The sequence below is a fragment of the Anopheles arabiensis genome, chromosome 2 (assembly GCF_016920715.1).
Source record: "Anopheles arabiensis isolate DONGOLA chromosome 2, AaraD3, whole genome shotgun sequence".
Classification (NCBI taxonomy): Eukaryota; Metazoa; Arthropoda; class Insecta; order Diptera; family Culicidae; genus Anopheles; species Anopheles arabiensis.
The window spans coordinates 41,539,840-41,560,875 of record NC_053517.1 but is presented as its reverse complement, the minus strand read 5'-3'; the positions used below and the strand labels follow the sequence as shown (position 1 = coordinate 41,560,875).

Below are 21,036 nucleotides of genomic sequence, written 5' to 3'. Positions count from 1 at the left end.
ATACTTTCGCTTTTGCGGAAAGACGCGCAATGGCAATGAATCTCTTTGTACATATAGCAGGAGTGTAATGGTAGCAATGAGCTGTTGTGAGCAGAGTAGTAGACGTATCAGCAGCATTAGCAGTATTAATAGTAGTTGTGTTGGTAGTAATAGTAGTGGTAGTAGTAGTAGTAGTTGTTGTTGTTGTAATGGTAGCAGAAGCGTTAGGAAGAACGCCATTATTTCATGTGCGTTTCATTTGCGTTTTCTCATGCGACCTCGTTTATTTCTTACTTTTTCATTTCATTAATTATATCAACAAAAACGGAAACAGTCAAGATTCCTGCTCTTACGTTCACGGGATCATTCGATCGTGCTACTATGCATTGACGTGTTCTACTATGCTGCAGTTTTACTGTGATTTTTTTCTTCTCTCTCTCTCTCTCTCTCTCTCTCTCTCTCTCTCTCTCCCTTTCTTTTATATAACGCGCTAGTAGATGGTATGTTGAAAGTATGGAGGAGAAGGTTTATTAATTTATTTGTTCTTTTGTTTGGATTTTCTGTATGTGTTTTGTTCCGTTTGTTGCAATTTGATTGTGAATAGTCTGTGTTTTACGTTGCATGTCTGTCGCTTTGTGGTACAATGGTTGTTACGAGATTTTTTATTGTTGTTTCTTTGCTGTACCTGTTATTCCTTCTTCCTTTTTTGCCTTCTCTTTTGTAGCACTGTGTGAATCAAACGTTTGACCCGGGGGGATTATTTGGTGTGCACTCCTTTAAAGCCTGAACATTACAGACTTCGCGTCAAAACAGGATCGAGTTCGAAAAATTGGACTGATGACCGATATAGTAATTAGAGGAGTATTATGTGTGTGTGTGTGTCTGTTGAGTGTATTTTTGTGATTGTTGGTTAGTGTCAGGGTAGTGTATAACTTTATCCCTAGTGCCACGACACACGTGGATAAGAAAGAATACTATCCGCGGTAGGGGTATACTATTCTGCGTTCCGTTACTGCTGTTCCAAACTCACTGCCACTGTACTGGGTCGTTTCGCAAACGAGCTTTTCTTTTGCTCCCGATCATTTTCTTCGGCAATTTCCGTGGTAATGAATAAGTTGTTCAATAATATATTATTTTGTAAATATGTTCAATTTAATTAATGGTGGGTAAACATTTGTGGTCGTTTGGTTGTCTCATGCCTGTTACCTCGCTTGAACTCGTGCCGCAACAGAATGGCTTTTCCCTCGGGTGCACCTCAGATCCTGTATTCTGTACACACAAACACACATACTCGTCACCTAATAATATATCATTTTGATCGACGGGCTTCGAATGTTTTCTGCATTGGGTTCGCATTTTTTTGTTTCTTTTCTTTTCTTTTATACAGCCCCTTACCCTTACTAGCCTACCTCTAGGGGTTTGCAGCAGTTAAAGATGATCTTTCAAACAATCTCAACCTCATCATTGTTTGCTGTTTTGGCTGTTATTAATAGGTTGATATTATTGTTATCCTATACGCTTACCAGACTGGTACTGCGGGGGAGAAGGGTCGTTAGTAGTTTGAATTATTGTTTCTGCTGATCTTGCTGCTACCATGATCACCGCTTGGTGCGCAACGTATGCTAGAGCTCTGACGAATGCCGCTAAACATCCATCCGAATGGCTGTTGCAAATGTGAGACTTTCGCATTACTTTTACGCAAACATCATATTTACAGTTTACTCACGATAGCTTCGTGTGTGTTTGTGTGTGCTACTAGTTTTCAATTATTTGTATATTTTGATGCTGCCGATGCTGCTCCAGCTGTTGCCGCTCCTACTTCACCTTTGCCGCCAGATGTATTAAATTTAAACAATTTCTTTCTAGTTCAATTTGTTGCAAGCAGTAGTTTTCACAAGATATCTTTCATTGCGCTTGTTTAAGTATCGCTTCACTTACAAACGAATGATTTTATTTCTGTTTGGTATGGTATGTGCTTCACGTGTGGTTCCGTTCGCGCTCTCTACAGTCCGCATGGTTATCCTTTTATTTGTTTAATTATTCCATAACTTTCAAATCTTCACTGGGCTGTTCTTCTCGGTTGATAAACGTTGTTTGAGATAAACACAACACTTTTCACGTTATGCCTTTTAGCCGAATTATAATGCTCATGTTTGCTTTGCGCTTCCTCAAAACGTGTGCAATAGATTCCGATTGAATTGTCCAATTTTTAGATTCAGCAAAGACGGAAGCAGAACAGGGACGAAAACGGCGCAAGAGACTAACGAGAGATTAACGCACAGGAACGTACTGCGCCTCACGCAGTGCGAGAAGATTGTACGCATTGCAATTGAAGTAAGTAACAACACACGAGCGCGTGCCATCGTGATCCGTATCGAACACGCAACCTCCATTTCCTCCCAGAATAAACAGCATTGCATATCTGTTTCATGTTACATTTGCATGATTGTAGCGCTTCTTTTCTCGTGGATAGTGATTGCGATAGCTGTACCCAGATAATCGTAACGCATCCTTCGCCTACCCCCGGTCACATGCTAACAATAACGATCTATATTGTAACATCGTAGCGACTGCCATTTCAGCTTTGATTTTCTTTCACTGTTAGCTTTTCCTATCCACCTCAGGCGAACTGCTTACTTTCTGCTTTCCTGTTCCGTTACAGTAAAGTTATATATTGTGCTACAGACGCGCTTATTAAATACATTTACTTAACTTTGTTTACCTGCCTAACCTGCTGTTCGTGCAAATGCATGGGTTTTGTTTTTATTTGTTTACAGTGTTTCTTTGTTTTGTATTTGCTCATCCGTACGGGTATGCTGTTGTGTGTGTGTCTGTCGTGATAGCGTTAGATCTATTTGTTTGTTTGTTTTTATTATTTTTTTTACATAACACTAAACTACTTTGCGATTTGATTCACGCATTGCGTATCGTTTGAATATTTCTTTTAGCTCTTCCCTTCTTCCGCTTCTGTCTTTCTACCGCAGCACCATGCGCGCTTGATCTTCTCCTTGGTATTGTTTGATAGTTTCTTTTTTTGCCATAATTTATCGTTTAACTTAGTGTATCTTTTGTGTTGCTGGCTTAACGCATTACTATTTTCCCCGCTGTAGCTAGACATTACGTGAAACTGTACTTAAGAGAAGCATGACGGTGAAGGTGGCGCAAGTGTTTGTTTTAAGTTTAGATTGTAATTTTACTTTTGAAGCTTTCTCATGTTCTAATTCTCTCTAGATATTTCTTGCCCAGGTTTCTTTTTCCATTTTTCGAATATGGAATGCAGAACGTGGTAATTATTGTGTGTATGCTTTTTTATTATTTTCTCTCCTATCGCTTCATTCATCGCATACTTTAACCGAATGGCGCATACAGGACGCTACAATTAGCACGTGCGAAATGGGGCCAAACTATAGCACGATATGGTCTCCAACAACAATGTTTGCTATCCTTTCCATCTCTCACTTCCCAGCTGATGTATCCAATGTGTGCATGAGTGAGTGTGTTTATATGTGTGTGTGTGTGTGTGTGTGTGTAGGTGTGAAGGTGTGCCTGTGTAATACATGTATATGCTCCTGAGGAGGGAGAAGGATGGGAAGGAGAGAGGGTTTGGAAAGAAGGTAATGATATGGGTTACGATCGCATCTAAATGTAAATATCACCTTGTTTTATAGCTTCCAATATTCTCTTTCCTTTTCCCGCGACTATTGTTTTGTCCGCTTTACTTTGTCCTACTCTAAACACGGGTCGCACGTTGCAGCTGCAACCCATCTTTCAACGTAATGCAACACTTTTTTCTATTTATTCTCCATTCACGTACACTTTGTTCGCGATTCTTGTTTTACGCTTTGCAACATGTATTCGTGTCGGTGTAAATGCTATTTAAATAATTATTTGTTAATTCTGTTTCTTACTCTTCAACAACACACAACAAGATATTCCACCCCCGGGGCACACCTGCATTATGTTTCACGAATTGAGCTTACCGTCGTCCTTGGTTTGTTCCTGGGCGTGTAATCTCAGTGTTTGTGGCGAGTGTCGGTGTAGAAGTGTCTGTTTTGTTTTCAATCTCCCAAACGAGGAAGAGTTGCACGTGTACCAGTATGCTGCACCAATGATGACCGGTATGACCCAGCAGGGAAACTCTGCTACGATGTTGGTCAACCGTAAGCATACTGCATTTGTGTTTGTATTGTTTTGTTTTAGCTAGAATAACAAATAGAATACTTTGTTTGACGAAGAAACGTGTGTTTAATGTTTTTTGGTTTTTGTTTTTACTTAGTTTTTTTTGTTTGTTTGTTTGTTTTGTTTTGTTTTGATAACGATTAGCTAAAGTTTAATCCATCCTCCCGCTCCAGCGTCTTGTTGCAAATATGCTCCAATAAGATTAAGTGTACCATTATGTATACCCTATAATTTCCCTTTACTCTTTGCTCTCACTTATTTATTTGTGATTGTGTAACACCTCGTAACGTACGATTAACACCACAAACACACACACACTCACACATACATACGCGCGCGCGCATGCACGCATACTCTCCTTGCAGTAAGAAAGCACTTTCAGTAAAGCCAGCTTAAGGTGAAACCAATGTTAAGTACTAACAAACGAAAGAAAGAGCAACAACGACGACGCTATAACCGACCGTCTGGTGTGGGTTGGGGAATTGTGTATTTTAAGCGGCAACAGTTGCGCATTTGAAATGCGTATAGACAAAAACCAGACACGCGCGCACACAAACACACAGACACAGCAACAACAACAGGAGAAAAATGACACACACGGAAAGGAAATAACAAAAACAATCGGTTCACTCTTCAACCAACGCTTGCTAGTAACGGGGAAACATACTTTGCTAGCGCACGGGGAAAAATGAAACCCATAGCACGTGGATCCTTTCAACACGGATAACAGAGGTGCAAACCTTACGTTCTGCTGTGTTGTCAACCTGACCTGGCCTGTGTGCGTGAATTTGCAGTGGTAACGCTATTTTATTAGCTACTAATCCCTATGTCCTACACTTATTACTCTGTTGCCCATTTGCTGCTTGTTTGTCAGTGTGGGAAACCGGAAGCGGTATTACAAACAAAACAGGCACAAACCTACACAGCTGTAGTGAAGCAGGCTATAATAGAACTTGCCATTTGAACACTGCTTCGCTCTCAAGAAGCATAAGCATAAGCGCTGGCAGGTGAAAAAGCTTCCCGAAGCATTGTTACCTTTTGACGGGTGTTCTTTTTGCCATCTCCTATCCAATGCGGTATTCAACAATAACTTCCTATGTACATTTCCATCCCGTTTACCAGTGATGGAGGCGCCTAGTTATCGTTTCGTTTTCGGACCACTGCCGTAAAAACACAAACATTGGGAGGCGATCTACAAGTGCTGCAGGCATTTGTTGATATTTTCAGCTATCTCTCTGTTATTGTGGAAAATGTCGAAAATCGTTTCTATAGTCCTCACGCGCCTCTCCCATCGCCCCATTTGTAATAGAAGAGAGAGAGACAGAGAAAGAGTGAGAAAAAAAGAAAAGAAACACACTACGCCAGTACTAGTTGCTACACTCATTTGTCTGCGTAAGGTTCGAAATTCGGTCTAATTGCTATTGATTCGGTCGGCTGTTATTACCTGCGAAATGCTATTCATATTGTTGTTATATGCTGTGTTCGGGTTGCTTTAGTTAATCTCACTAGCTACTATTTAAACGGGGGATGGTTGCCGTTTTGTTTGTTTCTATTGTCGTTCTTGAAAGGTTCAAATACAATCGAAGAAGAAGAAAGTAGTGAACTTTAGTGCGAGAGCCAAAGAGAGCTGAGATAGTGTGAGAGATAGAGAGAGAGTTAGAAAAAGATATAGAGAGTAGGGGGAGAGTTCGATTGTTTTTCTGCTTGCTTTTTAATTTTAGCAAAGTGTGTTTGTGTGTGTGGTTTGGGTTTCCTTTTTTTGTTGATTTTGGGAGGGGCACGTTTCCATCATTCCTTAGTGAATCCCGTCTTGTACTAGGATTGTACTAGGACTAAGCGCGAATAGGCTTGGATAGCAAGGAACAACAATAAAGCGTTGGTGAAAGTTAGCGCAAATGTATGATTGTTTGTTTGTTTGTTTGTTTGTTTGGTTGTGGTCTCCGCCGTTTGTTTTTTTTTCTTCTGTACTTTCTTCTGTCCTGCTGTTTTGACTTGTTTTGATATCACGCCAACTCCATGTGTGTGTATGTGTGAGTGTATATGTTTTTTGTTTTTTGTTTTTTTTTCTTCTGCCCTCTTGGTTCGTGAAAGTTCTCCACGGCCGCGCATTTCTCTAGTTGTGAAGCCGAATAACGAGCCGGACGCGGAATCGAACGGTTGCTCGCGGCTCGGAACGATAGTTACAATTAGGATAATAACCATAACAATAATCATAATCAAACGCCTGGGGTTATTTACCGCCGAGACCGAATTTCATAAATATTAGCTCCTTGCCTTTGGACAGGATATCACCGCCCGGTGCTGCCATCTCCTGGATTTTGCCCATGATATTCGGGCCGCCGGGCTGCTGCTGCTGCTGCTGACCCGGTTGCCCACCGGGCTGTTGCTGCTGCTGTTGCTGCATCGGTTGCTGCTGCTGTTGGCCACCGCCACCCATGCCGAAGCCACCGAATGGACCGGACGATTGCTGCTGCTGTTGCTGCTGCATCGGCTGCTGCTGCTGCTGCTGCTGGGTGGCGGCGGGTTTCTTGCCGAACAGCCCGCCGGTGGCAGCACTGGCCGCACCGGACAGTAGGTTGGACGCGTTGGAAAACACCCCACCGGACGAGGCGGTCGTGGTCGGGGTCGGTTGTTGCTGTTGCATCATCGGGTTCTGTTGCTGCTGCTGCTGCAGGTGGGACTGTTGCATCATTGGTTGCTGTTGCTGCTGGTTGTTACGCATCTGTTGCTGCATCGGTTGCTGCATCTGCTGCTGCATCGGGGTTTGCTGCTGCTGCTGCTGTTGCATGCCGGTCATGCCGCCGACATTACCACCGATCCCTATCCCTTGACCGATCATCCCGCCTATCCCCGACATCCCCTAGAAAACCCCACCAGCTGCGTTAGTATGCGAAAAGGAACACGTTACATCGAACACTCGCTACTGCTGTGCTCTCGCCCGTCCCAGGAAAACCCCACCAGCCCAACCGTGGACAGACAGACAGACAGAGAGACAGACGGACAGAGAGAAAGAGAGACGGACAGAGATACAGACAGAGGGAGAGAGATAAAGAGAAAGAGAGATGGGGAGAGTGAGGGAGTAATAGTTTACAGATAGAGAAAATAAACAGAGACATGTCGACATACACAATAAACTGTCCAAAAAACAGGGGCATGTGTGCGTGTTTTGTAGAGGTGTCGGTGGGTTTGAGTGTGTACATCGGTGTCAGTTTTATCATGTTCGGTTGCTTCGGTACTTCTGATCGTTGAGCTTTGAAATACCTCTATTACATGGCCCTCCGTACGTTTGCTAAAGAAAATAAATAGTCAGCCAAGTTTCCAAAACAGAGCTAAGGTTTTTAGTTTAGAGTGTTTGATAAAGAAATACCAACATAACTGAACATAATTCAATAAACATTTAACATAAAACTAAATAACACTAAATCGGTACTAGTTTTGCTGGAGCGAAGAGCGCAACGAATTATAAACGCATAACTAGTAACACGGAAAACGCAAACAGTTTTTCTCTGCTAAGAGATAGACCACCTCTTTGTGGTTAAACCCATGCATCAAATATGGCCACTAGTGGCAGCAGACAAAAGAAACGCCGTCCACTTACGCTCTACCGGTAACACTCTAAGTAGAGTAACAATTTTGAGCATTATTATTAACCGTAATATTCAACAACAAAGCATTGCACAAAAAATCGACCATGATGCACTTACTGGTTGAAGGGTGGAGAAAATGGGCCAGAAAATCAGTTCCGGCGCCTTAACGTTACACATTACCTTAGCCTCAACGATTTGATAGCGTTAGTGTAGCTGAATTGCACAGCTTTGGAGAAAAGCATAACGAGAATATGTTGTGAAAAAGTAACAACCCTTAAAAGCGTGAACCCCGATAGAGGCTCTCTATCAACAAACTGTTAGCTAAATATTTCAATTCACAATTCCTACCCCGTTGCTAAATCTGATATGATGTGTGAACGAACTGTCAAACGAACTGGGTGTGAGGCACTCGACAAACAAGGGGAATCTCAAACATACAAATAATACAGAGCGTCGTAGGAAAGAGAGTACGGGAAAGTGAAAAATACGATTATGAAAAAAAGGATGTGAGAAATCACGTGTGTTCAAAACATACGGGTAACGGTAACTGTAACCACTAAATGTAAAACATTACTAAAGAGAAGAAGAGAAAACGTTTACACTAACAGAAATGATTAACAATACTATAAATGTGATGAAGCTATACTAGAAAAACAATGTGGACCCAACAGGAGGGGGAGTGAGCAAGAAAAACTAAAGCGAAACGGAATGAGCGAGTAGCTAACGAGTGCACTCGAAACGTGCATGTAGTGGGTATGCAACAATGTGCATCAAATGGGTTGAAATGTTACCTAAACCGGTGCACTGGCTCGGAACTAAGCACAATGCCGGCAGAGATTGAGATTTTTCGTCTCTTGACACATGTGAAGACGAGGTGTGATGGACAGCAATAGGTAAATTGAGGGCCAATGAAAGAGAAGAGGCGATGCATAAACATGGTCAACTTTTGGGACCTTTAAAATAGTTTATAGTGTTTGTTAAACACTTCATGGCACTCGGCATACGGCTGCCAAACTTAGGAAAATGTTTTTACTGTTATTTACGCTTTACAAGGGCACTCAACACTGCTCTTGGGTTGCAATCGTTTAGTAAAACATGTTTATTTTTACAATTGCCAATTCTGTTCGTACGCGCAAAACAATCCTTTCTACATTCAACGCGAAGGAAGATGAGAACGACAGAAAAAAGTAAAATATTTAAAATGTGGCAGACTCATTTGCATGAAAACTCAATTTAAGCCCATTCTCAGCTGCACTTGCGCGACGACCTGCATGTTTGACCGGAAAATAGTATGCAAGAAACATCGTCCAAACGAGACACTACAATGGCGAAGCTGTTGCACTGGAATCAATTTTGTCTACGAGCAACTGGACTAATTTTAATGTCGCTTATTTTATGCTTGCTCCAGGGGGTCGATACAACCTCCAACCAATAATTAGTTGCTGGTTGGCTAGCTGATGTTAAATTCGCACACTGTAACCAAGCGTTATACTTCTATTCTCGTCGTAAGGGCATGCACCGGAAGGTGCATGGTAAAAAGGTACGTGTACTGCACAAACTGATTATGAAAACGGTGACCGTATTATTTTAATGTAATTTTATAGCTATTGACAAAGCGCATTTTAATTGCCTGGTATGTCTTTTATCATTAAATTAGTTCGTAGTGCGAATGTAGGATGGCAACACAATTCCTAGCGATGGCAACACAATTTATGTGCCCGATCGTACAACGCCGCGGTAAACAACTATAGCAACCATACATAAGAAAATATTAGAAAAATAGGTGAAACAGAGTGTCAGGATGTACGCCGCCGCTACGAACGGACTCAATGATAGCAGCCATTGCGTGCTATGAACGATAGTAGACGGCTAGCTTGCTGGACCATCAGTGCCAATGAACCAAAGGTTTGTCTTCAGCGAGCCAAGAGTCATTCGACGGGGTTCGTCGCTTGGAAAAATCTCTTCGTCGGCAAACATGCACTACATGGAAGGGCAGAGTTTTACAGCTTCAAAGCGCTCATTATTGGTGTATTTAGCATTTTGGGAAGTGGATTTGTTTTAAGGAAAATCAAATAGAATCCCTTCACATCTTCAGTATGTTACAATTGCCGGTGGCTGATTAACGGTGGGTAATGGTTTCTTTTGTTTTAGTTTTATCATGTTGTTAGTCTAGTTTTTGATCACAGTTTGTTTTAGTTATGGTGTGGTTTCTTTTGTGTTCATTGCGGTTTATTGGAAGGGAATGATGGGACAAGTTTTGCTGGAGAAGCTTAATGAAATTAATGAAAATAAAAAATAATAAAACAATAATTTAAAACAAAACAGAAATTTTGTAGTTATAAAAAAACCTTTGCTAATAAACAAGTTCTAAAAGATTGTTCACTTTTGGCGTGACCTATTTGGTAAAATTCTACATTGATTGACGTAATAGAGGAGAAAACGAAATTGTTAAGAAATGTTAGAAAACTATTACAAACTAATTTGATTCAAAAAGTCATGCCAGTATAACGCAACATTCGCAACAATTACAAAAACTGAATCTATGAATAAACTGGAAACTAGAGCACATACATACTACCGATACTAGTACTAGAACATTGCTGTGTAAACGGTGGGTTAGTGGTGTAGTAAAATGTATGGAAATCTTATTATTTAATCTTCTCTGCTAGACCTTTATTCCTGTTTTTGTCTTGATACTATTCAATTGCACAATTTTTGCATAATTTCACAATTTCTTGCACTGATTTTAGAGAGTTTGCTACGGATGCTTGAGTCGCTCAACAATATCTAGTCGCTTAATATCCGTCTCTCCTAGCTCATTACCAGTGAAGTTAGTAGCGAGCAGATATCTTTCGTCTCATATTTCATGGTAATAGCTTGTCATTTGTATTGCGCAGTAAATTTGGCCTTTTTTTGCTAGTAATACATAATAACACACACATACACGTACATACGTGCATGAGTGCGATGGGATCCACATCACCCGAAATCCATTACCGACATCCAAATGCGCCCGATTAGGCTAAGAGACATCGACTAACAGCGCACGCAATCGATCTCACGCACGCATGCTGAGGCACAATGCAGCGCCTTGTAATATATCCGGTTTCAAGCTGATGCAAAGTCGCTCGCTTTTGTGAACACCCGCGGGTTTGGGTGTTCCTTCGGTTTGCCGAAACGAGCCGGATAGATGATACCGCCAAACCGAAAAGACAATTGACAATAAAAATTGATGTGACCCTCCTTCCGTTTTCGGTTTATTGAGCAATGACACCCTGGTGTCCCTGCAGTGGAAAGCGGATGGAGGAGATGGTAAAATGGGAAACGATAACGAGACGGCACGAGAGGAAGAAGCAAAAGAAAATGTTACTGTAGCCACCGGGTGTAGCCACTTTGGGTAGACGACGGGTGTGATATCAGTGCCCGTTTCCGGCTGGTCGGTGATATAGGTCGTGACGATAAGGCTGACAGGCTTGACGAATAGTGATGAATTGAGCGAGTAGGATCGCAAATAAATGTTCACTTGCTGGTGCGGCGGCCCTCGCCATCCTTATCAACAGACACCGAGCGATACGCGCAAGGTCACAGGATACGCCATCCACCCAGGACACATGATACACCGGGCCGCACCGTGGGGAGTAGTAGGGGTCACGCACCGCACAGTGAATATCCTCTTTCCCCAGTAAATGGTTGTGGGGAAATGGTAGAAAATAATCGAAAAAGGCGATCATTGCTTGGTAGCCGGGCTCCTGGTATGTATGCTCGGGACGGAACACATCAACATCCCGGGGAAATGAAATATCGTAAAAAAGGCACGCTCTCAGGCTATTTGCCGTTAATGGTTTTGCTTTGGTACCACGGTAGCCGGGAGTCCCTTTCGGGTCGGGTCGGCTTGATAAATCGGATATTTTGCTTTTGATGAAGTGTGTTGCAATGGTTTTGCTAAAATGACTCTCGCCACAAGGCCATGGAAGGAAATAGGCATCAAGCATTGTTTCTTGTCACCATAGTGTCGATTTGTTGCATTGTTGCGAACAAAAATGTTCGGAAAAACTAAAACTCGTAATAAAGCTGGGAGTCGGTAGAGAGCAAAAACTGCTTCGATCTAGTATATGGTAGGTTATATGGTCTCTATTTCAGTGTACAAAAGCCCCACAGTGGTACAGTGTTATACTGTATAAAGTAACAATTCTAGAGTATAGTGCAAGTGTGGTAAAATTGGAAGAAAACGGGGAAAGAAACGCTACAACCTTCACTACGGTACGATTGATTTTGCATAACTCTAACACACTACACCACTTTACTACGCGCGCAAAAGAAATGTTACGGTTGAACCGTAGGTGTTTAAAGACACAAAAGAAAATTAAAAGTATGAGCAAAACAGTTTTCTTACATACAACATAAATACATATACACACACATAGGGACACAAAGGCTGACAGCTAGACACCGACAAACATAGCTACAACAATTTGCCCGTGCAGGACACCGTACACGGGATGACACGGGAGCCAACAACAGGTGAGAAGATCACTCACATTTACGTGAAAAGGGAGGTCACGAAAAGCTTAGGAAGAATCAACGACATCAGGGGATTGGAAAATGTCCTTTGTCGAGAGCAAGAGTTTCAAAAGAGAAAATAGAAAAGTTATGTTTCCGGAAAAAAAACTAAATTGATTTATGTTAAGAATTGGGCATTTATGATTTTATTTGTGTAGTGAATTTGATAAGTTTTACAAAATTCACTAAATCAATTTGCAAAAGTAACACTAATTTACAAGCTGCCAATGCGGGAGCTCGCAATAGCTTAGTTGTCATGCAATGAAAAAATTTACATGTTTTGAAAATTGGACTCTAAGATGGGTAAATGTCATTGCATGAAGGATTGCACGCAGAGTTGCACTGACGGACGACTAAACCAGGCATATAAGAGTAGCAGAGAGATATAAAAGAGAGAGAGAGAGAGTGAAAGGCGGTAGGAAAACAGGATGAAAGGAAGTGACAAAACGGACAGTCAGGCAGACGAATAGCGGATAGATTGACAGAGACAGGCAGGCCAGAGACAATTAAATGGACAGCATGTTCACAGTTCTACCAGCACATAGACTTCCCTGCCCATGGGACCAATTGCGGTGTTTTCTGTTTGTTTTTTTTTTAGGGTTAGTGTAGGGAATCGCGTTAACGGACGGATCCAGGTGACTGTTGTGTTTAAATGTTTGTTTCTTAACTCCTGATTTAGGTCATTGCTCGATTGTTTCACCTTTTCAGTTACGGAATGTCCGTTACGGTGTGTCCTGTAGGAAGTTTCGGCGGAATCTGTCAGTGTTCAGTGCTCCTAGCTCCAATGCGGTCTGAACTGCTAGTTTCGTGACAGGGGCATGCTTACGCTGCCTGATGTGCACCTCATTTATGTACGAATCACGAGGCAACGTTTCAGTGTATTTTGTTGTAGCAAGAGACGGTTTTACTTTGGAGTGTTGCATTTGGTTTTGATATGTTATTTAAGCAATAGAATCGTTGGGTATCGTATATTTGAAATAGAAAATAATAAAATACTAACTTTGCAGTATGAAAGAAAAAAATGCAAGAATGAGTTTACCACAACATAAACCATAAAAAATATAATTTAAAATAAAGATAAGGTTCTTTTAACCGTTAATCATTTGGGTCAAAAAATAGTAACTCGTGTTGCGTTAGGCGTGAGCTGATAGTTGTTACCACGTTTATTTTGTTGAACTTTGAGTGAATTAGTGGTTGAGTGAAAATAGGAGTAAATGTAATTGTCCATAATGTGTATGCAATATCTAACATGATGAATACAGTAAAATCCTTACTGTGCTTAGTATGAAAAAGCGACAGAAATAATATCACAACAAAAAGGATTAATTTGAACCAAACAACACAACACTATTCGCAAACATCCAAACAAAAACCAATCTGAAGCCTAACAAGTGACGTTCCAAATATTAGAAAGAGAAACCAGCTATCTAGCGTATCGACAACACTGCATGTAGATCAAGAATGAAAAGTTGAGCAAATGTCGCATAATGAACATCCAAATCAAACACACATAGAAAAATGGCATTCTACTCAACAGAGCAACAATGTTCAAATGAAATCATTTTGACACACAAAGAGCTTTCGAATCGGCTCATTAGAGACTGAAAATGTTTTCGTACTTAAAATAAAAAAATAAAATCAACCTTTTAAAAGCAAGTAAAACGTGTTAAAAAAAAATGATATGCAATTTTATTGTTAATGCTTTCTTGTAAATTTCTGTAACATTAAGAGCAAACTACACTCTATAAATGTAGTAAACAATGTGATAAAAAAAATGAAAATAACTAAAAGTAACATTAATAAGAACAACAGCAAAGAAGCAACATTTTTGGTTAACAGGCTGGTGGTCATTCCACTAGTGGCGCCAATCGTTTTATAATCAATAGAACTGACCGAGAGCAGCTTATAAAAGAACATAGAACATGTTTGCTTAGAAGTAACACGATAATATTGTGTAGTATAGATATAGATAGAGATGTAAAATGGTATTGTTCAGCTTTCGGAAAAGTAAGGCATAGAGAATGAGAAAGTTGAGAAAGTTGTGAGATATTACTGACATCACCTAAATGAGTTGAATACTCAACGTGAGAAAAAAGGAGTTCAGAGGAAACCGAAGCAAATGCACGGCAAATGACGGCCAAACAAACTACAAATAAAAAAAAACAAAACTATAAAAAATAGAACAAACGCAACACAGACAATGATTAAGATCATATAACACAAACGTCAACTAAATTTGAACGTGACTAAGAAAAACAAAGGATAAGGGAACGTAACACAAAACTGACATGTTTCATCTACCAAATTACCTAAAACGTTTGTTGTTTACTTTTGTTTATATTTGCATCAGACACAGTGCACGGTGTCATTTACCATTTGTTATCACCTGCAGCTTGAACCGTACGAGGTTTAAATCGGTTATTACTGTTGTTGGTTATGAAGTTTTTGAAATCGAAATCATTGTGGTGCATGGTTTTTGTTATGTGAATAATGCAGTTGGTATGCAAAACTGAAACACAAAACATAAATTTGCAGTAGATTTGTGTGTATGTGTCTGTGAGAGAGAGAGAGTTGGTGAGTAAATTTGCAGTTCATTCTGTAGCCGACATTGGTTTCTGTACGCATTCAATAAGAAATATTAACAAGTTTCTGTTGGGCTGTTAGGGTGTATCTGGGTGGAAGGCACAAGCAGCGAATGTTTATCTGTATTTTATTTTTCAGGGAGGGTTAAGAGATTTGCTTTAACAAATGCTGCAACGGTTTGAACAACAGAGTATGAGAGAGAATGCAAGAAGGACAGCAAAAAAAACGAAACCTGCAGCTTAAGAAAACCTAAACGTATAATAATGAATTTTATTGCATTGCATTTTGATACCCAGTGTGCTACTGCTAGGTGTTGCAATTGCTACGATCGTGTTGTTCACGTATTTAATTTACCACCGGGGAGTTAAATTCATGATTAACGTTTAATGCTTCTTCTATCTTAAGCCGTTTATATTAGGTTTCGTTTTTAATTAGTGCATCTCTCAATCATGTTCTGTTCAAACATGCACTTGGATCCCTCGCATCGGTCAGTCCTCACATTGAAATCGTAAAGAGTTTCGCAGTGACCTCGGCTTCACTTAATCTCAGTTACTGTATCGTTTTTTTCTGCTTCACTCTTGAGTAGTAGTTACCTGCGTTTGGTGATCGGGGGCAGGGTGACCCATGTTGTCTAACAGTGTAGGGGAAGAAGGGCGAGCATCTAACAACAAACAACATAAAGACTTGACATTTACCACAGCAGAGCAGAGTATTCGTAAAAAAATAAATGAGCAGTGCAGCTGTCTTGAACGAAATTACGATGGGCGTTTAGTTGCTTCAAAAGCACAAACGTCAGGTTTAATTGCATCAATCAAAGACGTTAGTTAGCGCAAATGAAATTTTAAATTAGATTTGAAAATGCATTAGCTATTAACTTGAATAGCTTAATATTGTTTAATATTGCACACTAGCTTAAACCCATTCATTAGGCCCGTTTAAGACATCTGCAGTTAGGTTAGGAGTATTGTAACTAAATAAATAAAAATTCAGAATAACGAAAAGAAAACTCGTAACAGAGGTAATTGGACGTAAATAGAGAAGGAAAGAAAGTAAACAGTAGCAAACTTGTGAATGGTTTGAGTAAGGCAATGAAAGAGAGATATAGAGAAGAGTGTTTTATAACATTTCAAACTTTTTAGGAAATCGGAGGAGTAGGGTTAATCAAACGGGAGCATTGAAGTCTTCATCACCAAATACATAATCAAGAAGAATAACAATTTATATATGTATATAAATGTATATATTTATAAATGTGAGAGAGTGTGTGTTTATGGAAAGCGATACAATGGAAAAGTAGAGGAGTTAGAGAAACTATAGCAAGAAAAACGGAGCGAGAAAAACAAATCGAATTGATTTGACATTAGAAACTGCATTGTGGAAGAAAGTAAAACCCAATCAAAACTCAAACGATAAACATAAACACAAAACAGTAACACAATTCGGACATACGAGATGCGAGATGAGGGTTAGTAGGCCCGGTAAGACGTTGTTGCGTAAAACAAAGCCAACACGGAGGACAAATTGAATAGAAAATCAAACAATAGGTCAGGTTAAAAGTAGAGGAAGAAGTAGTAGTAATACGATACAGGAAAAGGAGATTAGTAAAAAATGGTGCGTACACTGAACATTTAAAGCTTTTTAACTGATTAGGTTTTACACGTTGAGTGTTGAGTTGAGTGGAGACACGGAGTCATCCGGGTCCCGGATGAGTTAGCCTCGTGGTAAGCTTTACTCATTCGGTTGGTTTGTGAAGTGTTGGTTAGATAACGCTTATTGTTGAATATAAAAGATCGAACTCATTATAATAAATTAGGTTTCGTTTGTCTTTTTCACTTTAATATTTGGATTGCATCGAAAACTACTGTCAGATTCAAATCTATCCGTATCTAGAGACCAACAGCCAGCAACATTTGTTACCATTTTGAATCCCTCTTTATAGGGAAGCATGGCAACGAAAGGCATATTGTATCAAAGCTGTAAAGTGCTGAGGAACACAAAAACAAGCAATCGTGTACTGGCTTACGGAACATAAGCGTTTCACTTTTTGTCTGTGAGTTTTGCATTTGTAATGAGTGCAGAAGGCGCTAGTAATGTTGTAATGTTTTACGGCATTATTATTCATCGCTTAGCTATGAGTTAAGGGTTCTGTTTGCATTAAAGAGTAGCGTTGCAGTTGCCTCGTCACGTAGTAATGTTTTATTATTATTGATTAAATTACAATGCTGTTTAAGCATCACAAACAAGCTTCTGCTAGGTTTGAACGTAACACACAGGACGCGAAAGAAGAGGTACTCACTGTCTCAAATCTTCAATACCGATTCTACATTCTTGTAGAAATGGATCGGTAAAATGGAAGATTTTTGGCTGCAACTGTTCGACGCAAAGTTTTTTTTTAACTTATTTATCGCTTAACATAACTAACCCCAAACCGAGTACACCAGGAGTAGCTGTGTCTCTATCATGTTCAGTACAATCGACTGGTTGCAATGTGCTCTTAAAACAAACTGATAAGAAAAATGAAAGGAAAACGTACTAAATCAGGTCGGTGAAACAGATGACAGACTCCAGCAAAAATGAAACACTAAAAGTCAGAATTCAAAAATAGGATAAACAAAGCCAACCCAGAATCGACTCGTGTAACAATTATACACTCAACTGGAGAATTTAATTGTTGTTGTTTGTTGCTTTGGTTTGATTTTGTTTCAGTCAGGGACGTTCATTCGATTGGTGGGCAAACATGTTTCGTTTTAATTGGTTATTTTTGTCATTTCTTGGGACAATGTACTGCATAGGTAGTAGATTGTAAAAGACTGAAAATGTTCAGTGTTTCTAGTGAAATTTTCCTTAAAACGTTTTCATGTACTATCTTTTTTCTGAATGTATGGTTTGTTTTTTGCTTTTACTTTGGTGGTTAGTGACAGCACTAAGGTGAGCTGATGTAGTGAGTTGTACGGTGGTTGAATGAAATGGTTGAGGCAGGGCGTTTCGTGTTAGTGGACATTGTGATTAGGAGATGTTGGTGCTTTGTGGCGACGCACATGAACGCACGAAACGGAAGGGAACGGTGGCAGTAACCATCGGTTCGAAGTTGTCAATGCTTATGGGCGATTACCATGCCGAAGAACGGCGGTTTTAATCCGTTCGACAATACAGTGAGATAAAATGTGGGGTGGCAGTGTCAATGTGTAGGTGTAAATGAGTCGAAGCGAAAGGAAAATTCTAAACCATACACAAAATAGGAGCAACAGCATGGGAGTACAGAATAGATTCGTAGAATGTAGGGTAGTAGCATGTGTGTGGGGAGTAGTAGCACGGATGGCACTCGCTATCATTGCGAAAGGATGATAATAGTAATACACAAGAAAAACAAGCTAAATGACATGGAAAAGGGCAAAAATAATAATAGTTTGAGGAAAAGAGCAACTATCCAAAGTGATAAACAGACAATGATTAAAAGACTTTTAATAATAAAGACATGAAATAGCAAAAGTAGTGAAATTAACAAGAAAATTTAAAAATCAGTTTGAGTTGGTTAGAGATGTGGTAAAAAGGAATGTACATGAAAAGATAAGTAAAGCATTGGAAGAACGTTTAAAGTTTATGAATTTGATTAAATTTAGAATTGAACATAAAAATGAAAGACCAGATAAGGTAACTTGAAAAGATCAATGATCGTTGGTAAACAAAATTAGTTTGAAGATAATAGATAAAGAGAGGGGAAAACATTTTCTAAGCAGATGAAAAGGTATAGTATCGAACAGTACTATACACCAGAAGAAAAATGTGTTAGAAAGTGGGTAGCAGGATTGGAAGATGGCTAATGGGCGCTCAAATGAAACGGGAACTGGGAGCGGTAGAATAATAACCGAAGAAGAAGAAGAAGAAGTAGTAGTAGTAGAAGTAGAAGAAGGCTCGAAACACTACCGAATAAATGAAACGGGAGCGGAACTAGCTAGCTAAACGTACCTTTCCGTAGCGGACCCCGTTGGCTCATGCCACCCATGCCGCCCATGCCGGCGTCCCGCGGTGGCGGCGGAGGCCCGCGGGCCCCCGGTCCGATCCCTCGGCCGCGGTTGTTGTTGCTGTTGAGCGTACGCTGGGCGAGATTGTTGCCGGCCGGGCCCTGCTGGCTGTACTGGTCCGGCGCTTCCGTGAGGAAGTTGGACGGCACCAGCCCGCGCACCCCGTCCAGCTCGCCCATGTAGAAACCGTCCTCGTCCATGTCGCCATACACTAGTATGACGGCACCGGTTTGGAAACTCAGTTCCACCTGCAGTGAGGGGGGAGTGGGAAAGAAATTGGGGTAGAGCCACATAAGTCAATTAAGAATGCCACTACGGGGATGAATTTTGGAGTTCTCTGATCTTGGGTACGTCAATCGTTCCGATGGTGAAAGGAGCATGATCGTACGGGATCGTAGGGGGAATTTTTGCTGTTGGATTCAGGTGGTGGTGGTGGTGGTGATGTTTTCGCTTTTCAGTAACGTTTCGGTCGCAATTGTATGGCTTTGGCTTTGGCTAACCCCAGCTTTCTGTTCGAGAGAGGTGTGTACGTGAGTGTGAGCTCACACGCTAAGTCTAACTGCAGAAACGCTAGACGCTTCCGGTGGGTTTCGCTAGGTTGTACTAGAACTGTGAGTGGAAAAGTCAGTAAAGTTAAACATGCAGCATGCAGTGAAAATAAGAACGGAACGGAAAAGGAAACTCAAGGAAAGAAAATCGACACATATGTAACGTTCAACTGTAATGTCTGAAAGATATCGGCTAGCCGCAATGTGTTTCTTTAAGTCCCCATCCGGAGGAAACGGTGTAACAGAGGCTAACGCGCAGATAAGAGACGAGTTGGCGGACGATGTCAGATGCAATGTACCTGTTCTACATATGTGTGTATGTCAAAAGCATTGTTTGTCCCTTGAGTGTGTGGAGAAGCGGTTCAAACACTAGACAACGGGTCACGAGATGGTTAGATAGTGAGCACAAGTTACCGGTTCGACGCACCGATCAAGAGGGTTTTGGTGGAACAATAAGGCGTAAGTTATATGATAGTCTAGGGCCTCACCTCGGCATCCACGTTCGGGCTCAGCTCCTGCGGATCGTAATCGTACAGTGCGATCATCCGTTTGACCGGCATGTTGGCGTAGATGTCACCCCAACGTTCGCGGCTAATGCCACGCACCGAGGGGCCGACGCCACCGCCCTGTGCACCGTCCTCAATCTCCTGGACCATGTTGTGCGGTACGAAACCTCGGCGGCCACGTAGCTCGCCCCAGTAGAAACCGTCCGGATCCTTCTCCCCGTACACCTGCGTTTGTGGGTGTGGGAAAATACATGTGTCAGTAACATCTCAGCCATTTGAATCACTCCGTTGATCGTGTACCTACCTTGATCGTGTCACCCTCGTTAAAGGGCAGCTCCTCCTCGCAGGCATCCGGATTCGGGCTCATCGTGGCGGGATCGTAATCGAACAGGGCGAGGAAGTACCGCGGCTTCTTGGACGCTCCGATCAGGTGCGGTGGATAGGGTTGCATGCTTTGGGGCGTCATCTGCTGGCCCGGTCCTACGCCACCCTGTGCCATTCTTTGCTGCTGCTGTTGCTGTTGTTGCTGCTGTTGGGTGGGCATCGGTTGGTTCGGGTTCATTGGCCGTTGCTGGTTAGGGTTCCGATTCATGCCTGCTTGCTGTTGCTGCTGTTGCTGCTGCTGCTGCTGCTGTCCGGTCATACCCTGTTGTGACTGGCCCGGACCCGCGTTGCCGTAGTACTGTTGATTTTGCCCTTGCGGGTTCTGCTGACGTCCGGTTGGATTACCGGCCATTCCCTGGTTGCGATAGCCCTGTGGTTAAACACATACCGCAGTCACCACGAATGCAAAGGTGTGTGTTTCAGAGGAAAGTGAGATTTAGGGATAATAGTAAGAGAAATATGTTACACATTTTAACCATTTCGAACGTGACGACATACGACTAGAATGATCAACCGCGTGAACAGACGGAAGATGGATGATTCTGCTCGTTGCTCAACGGTACCATAACAACATCAATTGCTGCAAACGATTGCAAACATACACAGACAACAACACATATAGAACGATCGGCTTAGTTAGATACCATTACCGCAGAGCAAACTGAAATTAAGGATCAACCAAACCAAA

General features: G+C 41.3%; 1 protein-coding gene across 14 annotated transcripts in view; it reads right to left on the bottom strand.

The window, feature by feature from the left end:
• Positions 1–228: 228 nt before the first annotated feature.
• LOC120898584 (RIMS-binding protein 2) overlaps positions 229–21,036 on the bottom strand; it is a 90,030-nt gene continuing 69,222 nt past the window's right edge. For 10 of the 14 annotated variants that reach the window (XM_040304636.1, XM_040304634.1, XM_040304633.1 and 7 more), the window contains 5 exons: positions 20,269–20,718; positions 19,947–20,189; positions 18,855–19,161; positions 15,482–15,549; positions 229–7,018 (listed from right to left, as the gene is read on the bottom strand). In XM_040304636.1, the coding sequence (XP_040160570.1) occupies positions 6,389–7,018; positions 15,482–15,549; positions 18,855–19,161; positions 19,947–20,189; positions 20,269–20,718 (1,698 nt within the window). In that variant the 3' untranslated portion in view covers positions 229–6,388. The remainder of the gene's footprint in view (positions 7,019–15,481; positions 15,550–18,854; positions 19,162–19,946; positions 20,190–20,268; positions 20,719–21,036) is intronic. The other 4 variants (XM_040304638.1, XM_040304646.1, XM_040304643.1 and 1 more) reach the window with 3 other exon arrangements.